At 47.9% G+C, this 19,144-nt stretch overlaps 1 protein-coding gene across 7 annotated transcripts in view; it reads right to left on the reverse strand.

Moving 5' to 3' along the window:
* Positions 1-1,673: 1,673 nt before the first annotated feature.
* LOC118364052 (chondroitin sulfate proteoglycan 5-like) overlaps positions 1,674-19,144 on the reverse strand; it is a 34,348-nt gene continuing 16,877 nt past the window's right edge. Inside the window, exons 3-6 of one of the 7 annotated variants that reach the window (XM_052489601.1) lie at positions 12,757-12,945; positions 7,440-7,518; positions 5,240-5,296; positions 1,674-2,525 (exon numbers count right to left, since the gene is read on the reverse strand). In XM_052489601.1, the coding sequence (XP_052345561.1) occupies positions 2,355-2,525; positions 5,240-5,296; positions 7,440-7,518; positions 12,757-12,945 (496 nt within the window). In that variant the 3' untranslated portion in view covers positions 1,674-2,354. Of the gene's footprint in view, positions 2,526-5,239; positions 5,297-7,361; positions 7,519-12,756; positions 12,946-19,144 lie in introns of all 7 variants that reach the window. The other 6 variants (XM_052489602.1, XM_052489599.1, XM_052489600.1 and 3 more) reach the window with 6 other exon arrangements.

The raw sequence follows: 19,144 nt of genomic DNA on the forward strand, positions 1-19,144 counted from the left end.
TGTGTGTGTGTGTGTGTGTGTGTGTGTGTGTGTGTGTGTGTGTGTGTGTGTGTGTGTGTGTGTGTGTGTGTGTGTGTGTGTGTAAGAAAGAAAGAAAGAAAGGAATAGAGGTCCTCTCAGGCTTGGACCGTAGCGACATAATTGGTTTCCATGGCAACGGCGCCCCCTCTGTCTGAGGTTGCATTTGTAAAGACCCTCCAGCAACAGGGAGGAGAGGAGCGATAGGAGAGAGATAGAGGAGAGAGAGGACTGGTGAGTGGGAATAAGCCAGAAAGAGAGGGGGAGAGGTTGATGCCAGAAAGAGATATAGAAAGAACAAAAGGGAGCAAAAGGGAAAGAGGGAGGGGTGGGGGGTGTATGAAAATATATTTAGAAAGGGTGACAGGGTTTTAGAGGAATAGTGATAGACATCTATCTCAGTGCCCAGCTCTCTCATCCACACCATCACCTCTTGTCCTGTGGTGTGATGGACACTGTGCTCTCTTCCCAGAGACAAGCCTGAACACACACACATACACACAGACACACACAGAAACACACACACAGTCAAACCCAGAGTGGCCCCCAGGGAAGGGAGGCTTTCTGGTTGAGTCCTCAAGTGTCATTGGTGTTGATTGGAGATAAAGTGAAATAGGGGGGGTAGAAACATAACAGATTCATTGGAGAGTTCTTCGGTCTGCTAAAATGCCAAAGTACAATTCTTAATGTAACGGACGTCAAGCTCTTACTTAGGAAGTACCACTTTCTCCTGATTGGTCACCAAGGCTCGAACCCAGGCACAATTGAGGAGCAAGTTGCTTAGCTATAGCTCATGCAGGCTAATTGATTTTATATTCTCTGTCCATCCCAAGGACACACAAATGTTTCCGAGTGTGAGTGTGTGTATTTGTGCAAAGCCGTTAGGTTTTCTCCTTTGAACCATGAGTGCTATGTGGTGTCTTGCATACCGGCAACATAACAGAGACTAGGGGAGAGAGAGAAAATGTGTCAATTGCTGTTGTAGCTGCTTGCCTGCTGTTCATTCCCATAGCCAAACTTTTCCTCTGTAGTAGTTTGAATATTTCTGTCCCTATTGATGGGAAAGGGGTCCTCCATCCCCCATCCACCCAACCAAAGGCCCCACAGCTTAAGAAGGGCCCTACAATACCAGACTCTGTCCAATCAGTCTAGAACTCTCTCAATGATCACTCCGACAAAGGCATCGCATCGGAGAGGCCTTCTTCGAGATTAATTGAGAATGCAGGGCAAGGTATGAAAAATGATGTGTGAACGGGGAATGTAACAGAGGGTGTGTGGGTGTGTGTGTGCGCGTGTGTAAGAAAGAAAGAGTTATGTGTGTGTTTGGCCTTCTGAATAAGGCTCTTTCTGAAATGAGTGGTGAAAGAAGAGTTTTCGTTTTGTGTGTTTCAGCTGCAGTTTTGTGAGAAAGCAAACTACAGGATCCATGCAAGCTGCAGGTAGTGTGTGTGTGTGTGTGTGTGTGTGTGTGTGTGTGTGTGTGTGTGTGTGTGTGTGTGTGTGTGTGTGTGTGTCTGTGTCTGTGTGTGTGTGTGTGTGTGTGTGTGTGTGTGAGAGAGAGTGCAACCCAAGGAGCTACCAAGCTGTAATAAGCCATGCAAGAGTTTGAGAGGGAAAGGGACAGTCTTGTTCAGGAAAACACAGGGACAAAGGTGTCATGTTAAAAAGGTTTATTTCAACAATTGTTAGATTTTGTTCTCTGTTTTGAAGTCTGTATTCCCAAAAAAGTACAAAATAAAACAAGTACATCAAAGGATTAGAAATCACATCAATGAAAACGAAGACACATTGTGTTGTTTCTTTTATATCAATCCAAGCATTTTTTCCATATATTTATACACACTCACTTAATTAGTCAGACAAACATCAAAACCTCTCAGTAACTTTTATATTTTTTACAATGTTTAACTTCTTTTTTTAAACTCCATATGATTTTTTTCTTTTTACAAAATACACCAATGCAGGCAGGGAATTATGAGTGTATATGTGAGTGTGTGTTTGTACATATGTGTGTTTGTGTGTTTTGGTGTGTCTGTTTGTGTTTTCTGGTGTGTGTATGTGCGTGCGGGCAGGGGGTAAGGGGAAGAGAGTGACAGCAACGAAGGGGCAGGGCAGCGAGGCGGGGGAGCGTGATTGGGCGTAAGGGGTCGCTATAGGCGGTGGCAGGTTGGGGAGGAGTTTCAGCTGGGGTGGTGAGTTTTTTTTTTTTTCAGCGGCGTTGCCCGCTTGGTGGCAGTGTTGCCGTGTTGTAGACGGTGGTTGGCTGGTGGTAGCAGTTGTAGGCGTGGTGGCTGGGATAGAGAGCAGGACTGGAGCTCTCATCCCAACCCAGGCTTCTACATCATGTTGTTCTGCAGTGAGTTTACCTCAGAGGAGTTCTCCTCGCCCAGTACCTTGTGGTTCTCGTGTTTGGGGGTCAGGGAGTTGTGGATGTTCAGGGAGTCGTCCTCCTTGGGCACCGGGACCTTCACGGGGTCCTCCAGCTTGTTCTGGGCATTAGGATCATCCTGCCAGGGACGGACGGACAGATGGACGGAGGGAAGAGAAAACACAGTTAGGCCCACCCAGTCAGACCGCACAAAACTGTTATAAACCAAACCCTCCCTCTAGTCTACCATGTGGTCTTTTGTTGCATCCTGTCATAGGGACCGTCACAGCATTAGCCAATAGATGGCCTTCAACCTCTGAAAATATACATTTAGAGCCCCTTATAGACAGACCATTGCTATTGCATAAAGTCATTCCCCTTAAAGAGATGAGAATATCTGAAATATCACCTTAACATCTCAAGATATTTGAGCCTCTAACTCCACCTGTTACCACCCCTCTCCCCTCCATCCCTCTCTTTAATCCCATTTAATATATTGTTTGGATATAAATATCCCAAAATCCCATATTATCCTCACACTACCTGACTATCCATCAATGGAAGAGAGCTGCTAACCGTTTAAACAAGACCCATTGTACAGTGGCTAACCAATTGTTTCAGCATCATGCTCACTTTGCACATTTGTTTTGGTTGAAGGGACATAGAGGTGATTGGAGAACTGTATGAGCGACTCCCTCCCACCCTTCATAACCCACCAACAAGCACCCCATCCAGGCCAACCAGGAAGTGCATGCATATCCACATGCAAGAACCTCCCCCCATCACTCATCCAGCCCCCTTCACCCCGCTACTGTCCCAATTAAAACACAATGAGCTGTGCCCCCATTGGCATTAAACACATTGTCTGTGGAACCACCTTCATACATACCTACAGTACAGCTGGAGCTGGAAAAACAATGCATTAGGAGACAACTATGTTTCACTTCAATTCATGCTTTTGGCTGCATTTAATTAAGGTCAAGAACAAGAATGGATTGGCATTCATTTGAATCTGTTTTTCCCAGCCTGTTATCCTCATGAATATTGCATAGCTTCATCGACCCTGCTGTGTTGAGGTAGAAGTGTCTGTCTGTGCTCAAGCTGACTGACAGACACACACATGCATACACACATACATACAAACACGCGCATATACACACGTGAGCACGCACGCACACACACACATACACACGCAAGCGCACGCACACACACTGCAGACCCTGAGGGCTGTGCCATTACGAAACAGAGCTGAATGCTTGTTATGCAATGGCACACAAAAGGGGTGGCGAGAGCATTTACCCATTGGCTGATGGCCTAGATAGTAACTTCGGGCAGGACGTGGGGATACGTCACTTCCATGGTTACAGGATAGGGGCCATCTTTCCTTCCGTCAGCGTGAAACTGGAAAATGTGTTTGTTTGTTTGCTGTTGTTTTCCATTGTATTGGGGAACGAGGGTGAGAGGGACTTTGTGGGGAGTTTTTGGAACAGAGATATACGGGGTGTTGAGATGAAGATGAAACATGGACAGATCTTTGTATCCTTCCTGCTGTGTGTGTGTGTGTGTGTGTGTGTGTGTGTGTGTGTGTGTGTGTGTGTGTGTGTGTGTGTGTGTGTGTGCGTGCGTGTGTGTGTGTGTGTGTGTGTTCAGAGTTGATGTGAGTGTGTCTGGATCTGCATCTTTGTGTGCATGATATAAAACGTGTGTGTGTATCTGTGTGTGCGTCGTGGAGGAAGGACACGAAGAGGGTGGGACAGGACTGAGTCAAACGATTTGTTACAGATAGAGAGCCTCAATGCTCTTCACTGGCATGGCACAGTACAGTATGGCTCAGCACAGCACAGCAAAGCACAGCCTACGGGGCAGGACTGGACAATAGGGACATCGGTACTATACATCCTGGGACTTTATTCCACAGGACTGGCAGTGTTGTGAACACATGTCACTATGTATCAGTCTAACCCTTCCATAATCACTTCATCAATTTAATATTCATTCAATCAATACAGAGAACATACACATATACATGTATTACTTACTCTAAATATAGACTTTTACTTATCCTCATTATCATTTTGTCAATTGACTGAGTTAGAATGGAATTGACACAAGCCAAAGTTAAATACATGCTGTAAACCAGCATGGTCCATAAAAGGACAAGTATTAATGTTGATAGGAGATTAAGGATAAACGGATACAATCCACTGTACTCGGTCCATGTAATGCTGAAAATAAAGAAACTATTCTCCCAACAACAATATTTCACTCTCTCGTTGTATTATCTGTGTTTCTGCATATATGATTGTGTATTTATACATGTTGGAGTGTGTACCGTTTCTGACAGTGTGTCTATCTGAAGAGAGAGTTTCTGTCTAACGAGATTTCTCTGGTTTCAGTCTACTGCAGTGTTTTCTCTTCTGCTAAGAACTCATGTGGGAAGGGTCGATATCCCCTTTCTGAAGGACCCTACAAGGACAACAGCGTACTGCTACCGGACTGCTACAACGTTTATCCCTGTGCCATTTAACCTAGATAAAAGTGTACATTTCATATTTTAAATTATGTTTATTTTGAAGTTGTTATTTTAAGAGCCCACAATATGTAAAGATATGGATCATGTCTAAAATTAGCATTTACTCGAACCCCTTTATGGATCATTTCCGGATAATGGCTAACTTAATTTATAAACAAACTTTAGATATATATATGAGTAACAGCACTCGGTTCTGAATAGCCAAGTTTGGGGCTGTGGATTGGTCCGTTGAGTTGAGAGAGGGTGACTGACAGGGTCACAGTACAATGAGAGCCGTTTAAGGGAGAGGGGGGCGGGCCATCTGAGGGGGTTTATCTTACCTCACTGACGGGCTCCTCTTTGGTCTTACACTCCCAGGTGTATCTGCTCATGGTTTTCTGGGGGGCAGGAGGAGAGGGTTATACTCCTCAAAGATCCATAACATCCTCAAACAGAGAGAGAGAGAGCGAGAGAGTGAGAGAGAGAGAGAGGGAGACAGAGAGACAGAGAGAGAGAAAAACAGAGAGTGACAGAGAAATAGGTAGTTGGATAGAAACCAAGAGAGTTGGCGGTAGAGAGAGAGAATGAAAAAGCAGAGAGAGAAGACCTACTAAGGGGAACTTCCTAAGGATGATATCTGATATTCCCAGCTCACATTGAGAGGTAGAGACTGTCTTGCCCATATAAGGACACTGAAGGATTTGTCTCAGTAACTATGGTGTTTTGTGGCCTTGACATTACCATAGTAAATATTGAATGAAATATTTCTGAGGGTAACGTGTTGACATAGAAACACAAGGGTTTTAGTTCATGAACTAGACGGAGGGATTTGAGGTATTGGTATTATTAGTTTATGTTTTCTGAGCTTTTTTAGTAAGAAGTACGTCTCTATGGTGTTGGCTGTTCTCTGCAGATGAATCTACGTAGTATTTTAATGGACCTTTTCTCCAGATACTCTGTACTGGTGCTCTAAAATCGACTCGTATGGATAGAGAGATGTACAAACACACTGACTGTGGACCTATGGATGTCAACTGCGAACCCAGGTTGAGACTCAAAGAGCAGAGCTATCCTGTTTCAGAGATCAGAAGATGTCTGGAAGATGGGGGTGTTGTATGGTGTTTTATTTGGTCGTGGATGGTGTCGGGTAGCGGTTCTGGTTACGGTTAGTAGTGTTCTGATAGGTGATTCTGCTAACTGTCTCATGTTATGAAGCACTGCAATATGATGCCCCCCAAGTTGTCACTATATTATATTTACGAAAACATTATCGCAACTAACCCAGAAGGAAGAATAACGCAAAATAAACTAACGACAGACAAACAAAGAAAACGAGCAAAATAAATCTAAGTGAAGCAATTTGCTTGTGGTTATACCATGTATGATGACCAGAACTATTTGATGAGTAGTGAGAATGTGGCACCACATCTTATGTCGTAGCACTACTTCTACTCATGCTGCTACAACCATGTTAGAGCTATGCTACCCCCATGCTTCCGTTCGTTGTGCAGCTCGGTCTATGCTCTCCCCCGCCACCTACAGGCAGCAGGGGGACGTTGCATCTCAGATATTTATCCTGACTTAATAGCCCCGCCCACCTTGCACACATCTCGCACACCAACCTGATAATAACCCCATAAACAAAATACATTTCATGCCCCCAGATTCCCCGCCCCCCCCCCCAAAGCCCTATTATCGACCAATCAAGAGACCTTCTTCACTTTTCCAACCTATCCAGCCCAAGTCAGGATAAATGAGTGCAACGGACGGACAGAGATGCGGAGACAGAGCGACAGACAGGCTGCTGCAGTGGCTGACATGGCCACCAGGGGGGGCCACCATGTGAGCCACCATGTGAGCGATAGAGCAGGCATGCAGTGACATACCAATGCACAGGTGATTAAAGGGAGAGCAGATCAGGGATAGATGGGGTGGAGGGGTAACAGTGAGGGCTATAGGAGTTCTCTCTTGGTCAAGTCTTAGCCTGGACAGAACTGACCACACCACACCAATGGGTCAGGCAGGTGTATAGGTCAGATAAACTTATTTCCTTGCTCCATCTTTCACATTTATAAGCATTTCGCTACACTCACAATAGCATCTGCTAACCGTGTGTATGTGTATGTGTATGTGTATGTGTATGTGTATGTGACCAATACAATTTGATTTGATCTGCAGTGTGTGTACATGTGTGTGTGTGTGTCACCTTCAAGTACGATCAATAGCTAACAAAAAACTCAACCAATAACTGACAACGAGGCAATACACAGTAAAGACTTTACAGCCACGCTGTTGCCATGGTAACAGTATTGCCTGCCTATCTGGCTGTAGACTTGTCCCATAGCGAGAGAGAATGCCCCCACTGTAACACCCCGTCTTGTAACCCCGGAGAGGTGACACTCAAGCCCATGCGGAGGAGGGAAGGAAGGAAAGGGTGAGAGAGAGAGACGAGAACCACGTTACCTGACAGATAATGTTATCATAGTAAGCCAAAGCACGGGCATGAGGGACGTTAGGAGGGGTGTCGCACAGTTTCCTTACATTTGGGTGGGAGCCCTCAGCGATGGTGGACAGGGAGAAATTATCATTGTGCTGCTCCGATGGAGGCCGGTACTTACTGCTGGGAAGAGGAGGAGGACAGGGAGGGGACCAGAGACGAGAGGAAGGGAGGACAGGGAGGGGACCAGAGACGAGAGGAAGGGAGGACAGGGAGGGGACCAGAGACGAGAGGAAGGGAGGAGGGAGAACAGGGAGGGGACCAGAGACGAGAGGAAGGGAGGACAGGGAGGGGACCAGAGACGAGAGGAAGGGAGGACAGGGAGGGGACCAGAGACGAGAGGAAGGGAGGACAGGGAGGGGACCAGAGACGAGAGGAAGGGAGGACAGGGAGGGGACCAGAGACGAGAGGAAGGGAGGACAGGGAGGGGACCAGAGACGAGAGGAAGGGAGGACAGGGAGGGGACCAGAGACGAGAGGAAGGGAGGACAGTGAGGGGACCAGAGACGAGAGGAAGGGAGGACAGGGAGGGGACCAGAGACGAGAGGAAGGGAGGACAGGGAGGGGACCAGAGACGAGAGGAAGGGAGGACAGGGAGGGGACCAGAGACGAGAGGAAGGGAGGAGGGAGAACAGGGAGGGGACCAGAGACGAGAGGAAGGGAGGAGGGAGAACAGGGAGGGGACCAGAGACGAGAGGAAGGGAGGACAGGGAGGGGACCAGAGACGAGAGGAAGGGAGGACAGGGAGGGGACCAGAGACGAGAGGAAGGGAGGACAGGGAGGGGACCAGAGATGAGAGGAAGAGAGGACAGGGAGGGGACCAGAGACGAGAGGAAGGGAGGACAGGGAGGGGACCAGAGACGAGAGGAAGGGAGGACAGGGAGGGGACCAGAGACGAGAGGAAGGGAGGACAGGGAGGGGACCAGAGACGAGAGGAAGGGAGGACAGTGAGGGGACCAGAGACGAGAGGAAGGGAGGACAGGGAGGGGACCAGAGACGAGAGGAAGGGAGGACAGGGAGGGGACCAGAGACGAGAGGAAGGGAGGACAGGGAGGGGACCAGAGACGAGAGGAAGGGAGGACAGGGAGGGGACCAGAGACGAGAGGAAGGGAGGACAGTGAGGGGACCAGAGACGAGAGGAAGGGAGGACAGGGAGGGGACCAGAGACGAGAGGAAGGGAGGACAGGGAGGGGACCAGAGACGAGAGGAAGGGAGGACAGGGAGGGGACCAGAGACGAGAGGAAGGGAGGACAGGGAGGGGACCAGAGACGAGAGGAAGGGAGGACAGGGAGGGGACCAGAGACGAGAGGAAGGGAGGACAGTGAGGGGACGAGAGGAAGGGAGGACAGGGAGAGGACCAGAGACGAGAGGAAGGGAGGACAGGGAGGGGACCAGAGACGAGAGGAAGGGAGGACAGGGAGGGGACCAGAGACGAGAGGGAAGGGAGGACAGGGAGGGGACCAGAGACGAGAGGAAGGGAGGACAGGGAGGGGACCAGAGACGAGAGGAAGGGAGGACAGGGAGGGGACCAGAGACGAGAGGAAGGGAGGACAGGGAGGGGACCAGAGACGAGAGGAAGGGAGGACAGGGAGGGGACCAGAGACGAGAGGAAGGGAGGAGGGAGAACAGGGAGGGGACCAGAGACGAGAGGAAGGGAGGAGGGAGAACAGGGAGGGGACCAGAGACGAGAGGAAGGGAGGAGACCAGAGACGAGAGGAAGGGAGGACAGGGAGGGGACCAGAGACGAGAGGAAGGGAGGAGGGAGAACAGGGAGGGGACCAGAGACGAGAGGAAGGGAGGACAGGGAGGGGACCAGAGACGAGAGGAAGGGAGGAGGTAGAACAGGGAGGGGACCAGAGACGAGAGGAAGGGAGGAGGGAGAACAGGGAGGGGACCAGAGACGAGAGGAAGGGAGGACAGGGAGGGGACCAGAGACGAGAGGAAGGGAGGACAGGGAGGGGACCAGAGACGAGAGGAAGGGAGGACAGGGAGGGGACCAGAGACGAGAGGAAGGGAGGAGGGAGAACAGGGAGGGGACCAGAGACGAGAGGAAGGGAGGACAGGGAGGGGACCAGAGACGAGAGGAAGGGAGGAGGGAGAACAGGGAGGGGACCAGAGACGAGAGGAAGGGAGGACAGGGAGGGGACCAGAGTAAGGGAGGACAGGGAGGGGACCAGAGGATGGGAGGACAGGGACGGGACCAGAGACGAGAGGAAGGGAGGACAGGGAGGGGACCAGAGACGAGAGGAAGGGAGGAGGGAGAACAGGGAGGGGACCAGAGGAAGGGAGGAAGGGAGGACAGGGAGGGGACCAGAGACGAGAGGAAGGGAGGAGGGAGAACAGGGAGGGGACCAGAGGAAGGGAGGACAGGGAGGGGACCAGAGGAAGGGAGGAGGGAGAACAGGTAAAATAGGATTAAATGAGGAGGAAAGTAGGAGGGGTCACATTGTGGAGGAAAAGGAGAGTGTCGATGGGGGGGATGCAGTGAGAGGTGGAGAGAAGAGAAAAAGAGAGACGAAGAGAGAATAGAGAGGGCAAAATCAGGATTCAAGGATGAGGGGAAAGTATGTGAAAACGTGGGATAAAGGAGGTAGAGAGAGGAGGAAGGAGGGAGAGAAAAAGCAAGAGAGAGCAGCGTTAGTTACAATATAGTGCAAGTGTAAGACTTCAGTTTGCAGATGACAGACAGACAGATACCCTCTGTGATGCAACAAATCAGCTGTGAATCAAAACTTGACTACAGCTGTGGCCACTTTGACACCCAATCCTGGGTTGCATTCAATGGGGTACACTGTTTTGCAACTGAAAACAAAAATGAAAGTTACTTTCCAAACACAACAATGACTCACCATTGACCTACCATTGAAGCACTGTGATTCACTTTGTGTAACCAATTAAACACTTGGGGAAACTTGATATCCAAAACAGACTTCCCAAACAGTCATTTGTCATTTTGTGTTATTCCAGAAACATCTGCTGGCTGGAAAGAGTTTCTCAGTTTCTCTGTCTCTTCTCGACCTCCTTCTCTCCCTCTCCTCATCATATCCATAGTTAAACATCTTCTGAACTCGACCCATCAGTACAGCCCCAGCACTTCCTACTACTGTCTGATTGAGATGCCACTCCAACATTTATATTTCATATGACAGGCCAATCAAAGCTCAAGTAATAAGGAGGGAGGGTGTGCTGGAGAGATGCAGTAGAGAAATAAATAAATAGGGAGACAGAAATCAGTTGACAATATTGATTCAAATAATTTTAATTATGTTAGTCTTGTAAATCTCCAAAGTAAGCTTCGGCAACATGTGCATTGTTAAGTCATGCCATTAAAGCAAATTGAATTGAATTGAAAGGAGGATACTGCAGGGCTTGGATACTGATTGTATGTGTGTTATTTATGTCCATAATTGAGAGAGAGAGAGAGAGAGAGAGAGAGAGAGAGAGAGAGAGAGATATGTGTGGTTTCTACGCCGTGGTACAGGGGAAAAGGGACTAAAACCAGGATGTGTAAGTTTAAATCTGCCACTTCAGCCAGAACACACACTCTCCTCTCTGCAAAGATAACGTTACCTGCATCTCTCTCTCTCTCTGTCCTCTGCCACTCTTGTCACCCCTCTCTCTTTCCCTCCCTCAATCCCTACTATTTTTTCCTTCCTCCCATTCATGACCCCTCTCTTTCTCCCCCTTCCCCCAGCATCTCCCTCCCTCCATCTCTCTCTCACTGCATCTTTTTCTCTGCCTCTCTCTCTCTGACAGGGAAGCAGACCCCATCTTGACTGCGGCACAGACACTGTGCAGCCCACTGCAATTATCTGCAGCAGATGGAGGGAGAGAGCGGTGGGCGTCTCATGTATACATGAGCCTCGTCAGCAGTGCCCTATACACGCGCGCACATGCACACACTCTCTCTCCCTCCAACAACATGTCCTTCCAACAACAACTGAGTTTTTCTCTTGGTAAAAGCTCTTTCCTATTCCTGCCCTCCCTCTACTCACCATACACATTTCCACTCTCTCTCCTTCACTCTTCCCGCCCCTCCGTTTTCCTGTTTCATTCTGCTCTCTTCTACTCTTCTGTTTCTCCTTCCTCCTCTTTTTGGCTAACCACTTGATGAGGCTGTGGTGTCTCTCCTACGCTGCATGCTGTCCATCCCCACCCCCCGCTCCTCACACACACACCCCTCAGGTCGCACAGCTGTATGTAGGTCAACTTCGCCTCCCCTGCCTTGTCCCCCCCCCCCTCTCATACACTCCTGATCAGACTGCCCTACTTTCAGCTGGAACCAGAGCAGCAATGACATCACTATTTTCAGCTAGCACCGCGCGCTAGCCTTCAGCACGCTATCCCCCGCACTGACTGCTCCACTTTTCTTCTTCATCATCATCATAATGCTAACATCATCATCCTCAGCTAAGAAATGTGCATTGCTGATGGAAGCATCCACATTCATCCACCCTCCTACGTGACTTCACTGTTGCTAGGCAAAACGACAGGCGAAGGCACAGCTGCATCTCATACAGCACTCGTTCTAGCTATCCTCATCCCGTTCTCTCTCAATGCAAACTCAATCCCTCCCTTTTCTCTCTCTCTCTCTGCTTTATCTCTTGTCTCTTTTTGTGTTTCCTCTCTCATCTATCTTGTCATCGTGTTTTCCTCCCCCTCCCCCTCCTCCTCCTCCGCATTCCTTCATTGTCTCCTTCGCTCATTTAATATCCTCCCCCCCTTTATCTGATCCATCCAATTCTCCCCCTCTGTGTATCTTATCTATCGCCTCTTCTCTTTGTCACTCCCCCCCATCCTCCTCTTTCCAGTCCAGCCTCCCTCACTTCCCTCTCTCAGCCTCTTCTCTCTCCTAAAGTTATCCACAACCTTCTCAGGTATCTCTAGCTTCAGCTCTCTTCCTCCTCCTCCATCTCCTGTCCTTTTGTCCTGATCCTTTGCCCCCCCCCCCACACTACTCTCTCCACCAGCCCCCGGGTTTCCCCCTGAACGGAGCTTTGTTTCAATGGAAGTAGTTGTAATGTCGTTGTAATTCACAGGCCCACACATGTCCAATAGTCATGTAAAACTCCAGTCGAATACTAAATATGTTCATTTCCAATAGTGCTAGAGATGCTTATTTCACATACATATGCTGTGAGAATACAAGAGGTCAAAAACCTGTCTATCTGCTGCCTGGATTCTCTAGTCCATTGGCTCACCTGCGTTTGCGCAGCCAGTTTCCCATGGGTTCTATGATCTCTGGTTTCACTGCCTGGTTTTTCCTGGTTTTCTTACACCTTTGTGCTAACTGGTTTCATCTGGTCCATATTTGGTCCCCTATATTTGTGCAGGTTTCCCCAGGCCCCCGCCGTAAGTTTACCTGCGTTTGCGCAGCTTGCTGTTCTCGGTCTTGAGCACGTGGAGCTTCTTGGCGAAGCAGACGGTGATCATGAAGAGCAGCAGCACCATGAGGGCCGACGCCCCGATGGTCAGACACAGCACCTGGAACTCTGTCACCACCGACTCACAGCGGGAACCCTTGTGCCAGATGTAGTCCTGGACGTTACACCTGCATGGAGCAGGAGGGATGGAGAGAGAGAGGGGAGCAAAAAGGAGAGGAGAGAAAAAGAAAACCAAGATGAAGAGGGGAAGTAGTAGTAGTGGAAACAATGAGGCGTGTGGAATGGAATACGGAGAGGAGAGAGAGAAGAGCAGCCAGGGGAATACAGATGGGTGACAGATGAAATGGCCAGATAAGGGAAGAGTGGAGAAAGGCCATGAGAGGAGGGTAAAGGGAAACAAATTAAGGATGGAGAGAAAAGAAGGGTGGGTGAGAAATGGAAAAGGGTTTATTCACCAAACATAACACTTTAACAAAATTGTGTGTGTGTGTGTATCTCTGTCTGTGTGTATCTCTGTCTGTGTGTGCGTGCGTGTGCAGGCTCTAAATGATTTAGATTAGGGTGAGGCCAATACCACTGTGTCATTCATAGTTCAAGCTTGAATGGTTGGCACACATTTCAATCCAGATTGCTAGGTTTAAGAAAATCAAGAATTTCTGTTTATAATTATCCCAAGTGCTTCATTATGTGAGTCTGAAAGCTTTCAGGGCTGGATTCAATCCGTATCGCGGAAGTATCGTGGACAATCTCAATTTAAATCGAGCTATAACGCGGATCTTCCACGATACTTCTGCGATACGGATTGAATCCAGCCCTGAGTGTGGGGGCTAAAAAAAAGTGTCACCAGCAGGCTTTCAACATGGCTCTATTTGAAGGGATAATGTGATCATTCTGTCTGAACAGAAAATAGAAAAAAACTGAAAACCAGAGGCTGTTTTCCACACACACACACACACACACACACACACACACACACACACACACACACACACACACACACACACACACACACACACACGCACACACACACACGCACACACACACACACTTGCCGCCATCTGAGCCCTAGACTCTTTTTGCTCCAGGACAAAAATGACAGAGGCAGATGGCTTCGTCTGCTGACTGGAACCTTACTAATCAAATGCTTGAAACCACTACAAGAATGAATGGTACTGCATGTAGAATAAGAAATAAGACTATAAACTGGGTCGATCACACTAGTTAACAAAAGGAAATGGTAATGACTGGTCTCATAGTAACCAGATACTATGTATATTTCTGCTAATATCTAGAACCTAAAAGGATTCTTTGGTTGTTCCCATGGGAGAACCCTTTGAAGAAATCATTTTGGTTCCAGGTTGAACCCTTTTGGGTTCTATGTACAACCCTTTACACAGATTTTTACATGGAACCTAAAAGGGTTCTCCTATGGGAACAACCAAATAACTATTTTGAAACCTTTTTTTCTAGTAGTAGAAGTGTGATCACTGAGAATAAAACAGGCTGTTTAAAGAGACTGAATGTGTGAAGTAGTTGGAACTCGGGAAAGCATGTGAATGTGAATGAAACTCACTCACTGAGAAGAGCCCATACAGGCTAAAATAGGTACGAGAATGAAAAGGTTCACACTCACTCCTCAAATGTCTGCATGTGGATTTTAGAGGGAAATCACCACTTACGGAAGGACACAAATTCACTTGGAAGAATTTGAATGTGAAGAGCAACATAAATGCAGCTCTCCCTTCCCCTGTTCCCCAAACACAGGCCAAGAGACCTACAGACTCACACAGATGAATGTAAATGTGTAGAATGAATGGAGGTGTGAGTATGGCCTTTCAGATTCACAGTTTCAATTCAGCCCAGTAAGTGGGTGATGGGGGGCTCGGTTCCTTTCAGTGCCGCTTCCTGCATCCTGCCCTCTTTGTGCCCGTGCCGAAAGTGCCAACCGAGGGGCGTTGGCTCCGTGCCAGGGGGCATTCTCTAGCAGGAGAAGGTGTGACTGGACTACTGATACGCCATTCGCCATTTCCAAGGGGACTTGAATACGCTCTCCCCCTCTAAGGTACTGTATGTTGGTACAAAGAGGTAGTTTATATAGCGAAGAGAGAGAGAAAGAGAGCACATTTAAGGAGAGGGTAAGGAGGATGGCTGGTTGCCATGGCGTTCCAGCTGAGCCGCACAAGAAGCAGATGCAGTACCGACATGTCATTCCATCACACACACACACACACACACACACACACACACACACACACACACACACACACACACACACACACACACACACACACACACACACACACACACACACACACACACACACACACACACACACACACACACAGAGCTCTCATGAGACTCTCTCTCGCTTAGTAATCTCTTTATTTTTCATTCTCAATGTCCTCTTACTCCCTCTATCACTCTGCCCCTTGAGTTTCTCCATCGCTCTAATTTATCACTGATTTTCCACCTCTTCTTCTCTTCCTCCCACTATCCTTATGTCTCTCTCTCCCCTTCCGCTCTCCTGCTCTTTGCCAGCTGCCTCCAGGAGAGTGTAATCTTGTTTCCATTTAGCTGACTGACTTTGGTTTTGACATTGTATAAATGGTGTCCTAAAACAGCAGTCCTAAAAACCCTACAATTTGACTTGAAGATTTTGGTTGCAAGTTTTCTCAAGTGTTAAAATCAAACCGAAACAATCCAACTGAAATAAACCCAGTAGAAACATTCATTAGCCTTAAATCGACCACATTGTGTTCCACCCTGAAACCTGTAATCCTACAATCCAAAATGGCTGTTTGTTTGTTTTACCTTAAAAGGCTTGGATCTTGCTAGGCTTGGTTCTCTCTCTCTCTCTGAGCTCCTTCGTTTAAACACTCACGACTCCCACAGCTTTACCCTAACCAGTTACCCAGTGTAACCACAGAGCCTTCCCTCCCTACCCCATCATTAACTCAATCAAGGTTTACCACCACAACCTCCAATCGCCACCAAATACAGTCCTCTAACCCAGCGACACAATGGAATTACCCGAGCCTGGGCCACATCACAAATCCCCTCAATATTTACTTGATTAGGCTTGGAAGGGCTGCTCGACTGCCAACTCCCCTGGGATAGATAACCTAACCTGGCCAAGAGGAGGGGGGAACTGAGTGGGTTGGAAGGTAGAGGGGGGCACAGATGGGACATATTGGGAGGCCCCCCACAGTGTTGTAGGGTGAGGTCGAAGGGGGATGAGGGTAAACGGGGGATGGGGTGGGGGGGTACTGTACAAAGGGAAGGAGAACGAGGGATAATGAAAGGGTAATTGAGGGTCAGATCAGCAACGTTAATCAGAGCCCAGCGTGACTGTCACAACATTGAGCAGTGTTTCCCCTAGTTTTACAACTAGAGTCCCAGCCTAGTCAGCCCCCAAATAGATACTGAAATAATCAATTGAAACTCATGACAAATGAAGGTGTGGGAAGTCATTAGGTGGGTGGCACCATGATCGGGAAAATGTTATCGGTAGAGGAAACAAATCAGTCAAACTATCACCCATATACCTCCTCTGGCAATACAAAGCCCATTACCCTGCTGGGTAACACTTTACCTGACCTGACACCTGGCGTCATAACATGTAATGACACGGCCATAACCATGTCATAATAGCTGACATAACTTGTCATAATATGGACATAACACTAATTACACATATTCAGACCAGTTGTGACATATATAGCATTATTTTGTGGCTGGTTATGACACCTACATAAGAGTGTCAAAACTCCATTACACCATAGCCAACTTGTCAACAGTATTTTTATGTTATATAACATTTTCAGAAATTGTAATTGGTCACACATTGATGTCAAGACGTGCACCTACACCAATGCTCTGTTGCTGATGACTGGGATGAATGCATAAACAGATTTCAGGAGCAGGACAAGACACCCTCTTTTTGACTAATGACTGACATAAGGGCATGTACGTGATAGGTCTATCTGGCAACATGATTCTGATGGTTATAATTCTTAGTCCAAGTAAAGTGACACAGTATTGTCATAATGCTTCATGACAGTGTCATAAAGTGTATTTTCTCCAAGTTCTTTAAAATACGATGAAAAAAAACATGACTGTAAAGAAATCAATACTAGAACAACGGATTTAAGAAACCAACTTCCAAACGAAAGGAAACTTCTTGGCAGGGAATAACACATTTGAATAAATGTGGGTTTTGACACTCATATTACACACTACATGACCAAAAGTATGTGGACACCTGCTCGTCGACCATCTCATTCCTAAATCATGGGCATCAATTGATTGGAGTTGATCCCCCTTTGCTTCCACAACAGCCTCCACTCTTCTGGGAAGGCTTTCCACTAGATGTTGGAACATTGCTGCAGGGACTTGCTTCCATTCAAGAGCATTAGTGAGGTCCCACACCGATCTTGACAAACCAAAATGTTATTTTTTTTAATGATTTTTTCTACCCCCTTTTTCTTCCAAATTTCGTGCGACCCAATTGCGACCCAATTACAATCTTGTTTCATCACTGCAACTCCCCAACGGGCTCGGAAGAGGCGAAGGTCGAGTCATGGGTCCTCTGAAACATGACCGGACAAACCGCGCATCTTAACACCTGCCGTTTAACCTGTAAGCTGCACCAATGTGTCGGAGGAAACACTGTTCCAACACTGTTCAACTGACCGAAGTCAGCCTGCAGGTGCCCGGCCCGCCACAAGGAGTCACTAGAGAGCGATGTGCCATGTAAAGCACCCCCGGCCAAACCCTCCCCAAACCCGGACAACGCTGGGCCAATTACGCGCCGCCTTATGGGACTCCCAGTCACGGCCGGTTGTGACACAGCCTAGGATCAAACCAGGGTCTGTAGTAACGCCTCAAGCACTCCGGTCCAGTGCCTTAGACAGTTGCGCTACTCGGGAGGCCTAAACTAACCATTTCTGTATGGACCTTTGTGCACGGGAGCATTGTCATGCTGAAACAGGAAAGGGCCTTCCCCAAACTGTTGCCACAAAGTTGAAAGCCCAGAAAAGTCTAGAATGTCACTGTATGCTGTAGCTTTAAGATTTCCCTTCATTGGAACTAAGGGTCCTAGCCCAAACCATGAAAAACAGCCCCAGACCATTATTCTTCCTCCACCAAACTCTACAGTTGGCACTATGCATTGGGGCAGGTAGTGTTCTCGTGGCATCCCCCAGACCCAGATTCTTCTGTCAGACTGACAGATGGTGAAGTGTGATTTATCACTCCAGAGAATGTGTTTCCACTACTCCAGAGTCCAATGGAGGTGAGCTTTATACCACTCCAGCCGACGCTTGGCATTGTGATCTTAGGCTCGTGTGTGGCTGCTCGGCCATGGAAACCCATTTCATGAAGCTTCCGACCAACAGTTATTGTGCTGATGTTGCTTCCAGAAGCAGTTTGGAACTAGATGTTTCCACTTCACAATAACTACACTTACAATTGACTGGGGCAGCTCTAGCAGGACAGAAATTTGACGAACTGACTTGGTGGAAAGGTTGCATCTTATGACAATGCCACATTGAAAGTCACTGAGTTCTTCAGTAAGGCCATTCTACTGTCAATGTTTGTCTACAGAGATTGCATGGCTGTGTGCTGAATTGTATACACCTGTCAGCAACGGGTGTGGCTGAAATAGCCGAATCCACTAATTTGAAGGGGTGTCCACATAGCAGGTGTAAATATATGACCCATGACAGTGTTATGACCATATTATGACAGGTTATGACCGTGCCATAACAGATTGTGACGCTAGATGTCAAGTAAAGTGTTGATGAACCATGAACCCTAATTAGAAATACATGTAGTATACCTGCCCCATGTTCCATTTAACTGCTGTGTGTGTGTGTGTGTGTGTGTGTGTGTGTGTGTGTGTGTGTGTGTGTGTGTGTGTGTGTGTGTGTGTGTGTGTGTGTGTGTGTGTATGTGTGTGTGTGTGTGTGTGTGTGTGTGTGTGTGTGTGCGTGCCCCAAATCAACAAACCAGACTCTACTGCCACAAAATGGCTCATCGGATACATTGGACGACCTTACTGTGTGTGTGTGGGTCTATGTGTGTGGGTCTGTGTGTTCGGATCTGTGTGTTTGTGCTTGTGTGTGTGTTCCCTGATCTGAGCCCTCTCACTAGATCTTCATCTCCTGTGTCTGACCTCTTGAATGACCCTGTGCTCTCCTACTTCTTCTTATTGGTGGAGGGGGTCTTAATATAGCCATAATCCGAGAGGGTGTGTGTGTGTGTGTGTGTGTGTGTGTGTGTGTGTGTGTGTGTGTGTGTGTGTGTGTGTGTGTGTGTGTGTGTGTGTGTGTGTGTGTGTGTGCATGCGCATGCATGTTTATTTGT

Source organism: Oncorhynchus keta, chromosome 31 (assembly GCF_023373465.1).
Source record: "Oncorhynchus keta strain PuntledgeMale-10-30-2019 chromosome 31, Oket_V2, whole genome shotgun sequence".
NCBI classification, from domain to species: domain Eukaryota; kingdom Metazoa; phylum Chordata; class Actinopteri; order Salmoniformes; family Salmonidae; genus Oncorhynchus; species Oncorhynchus keta.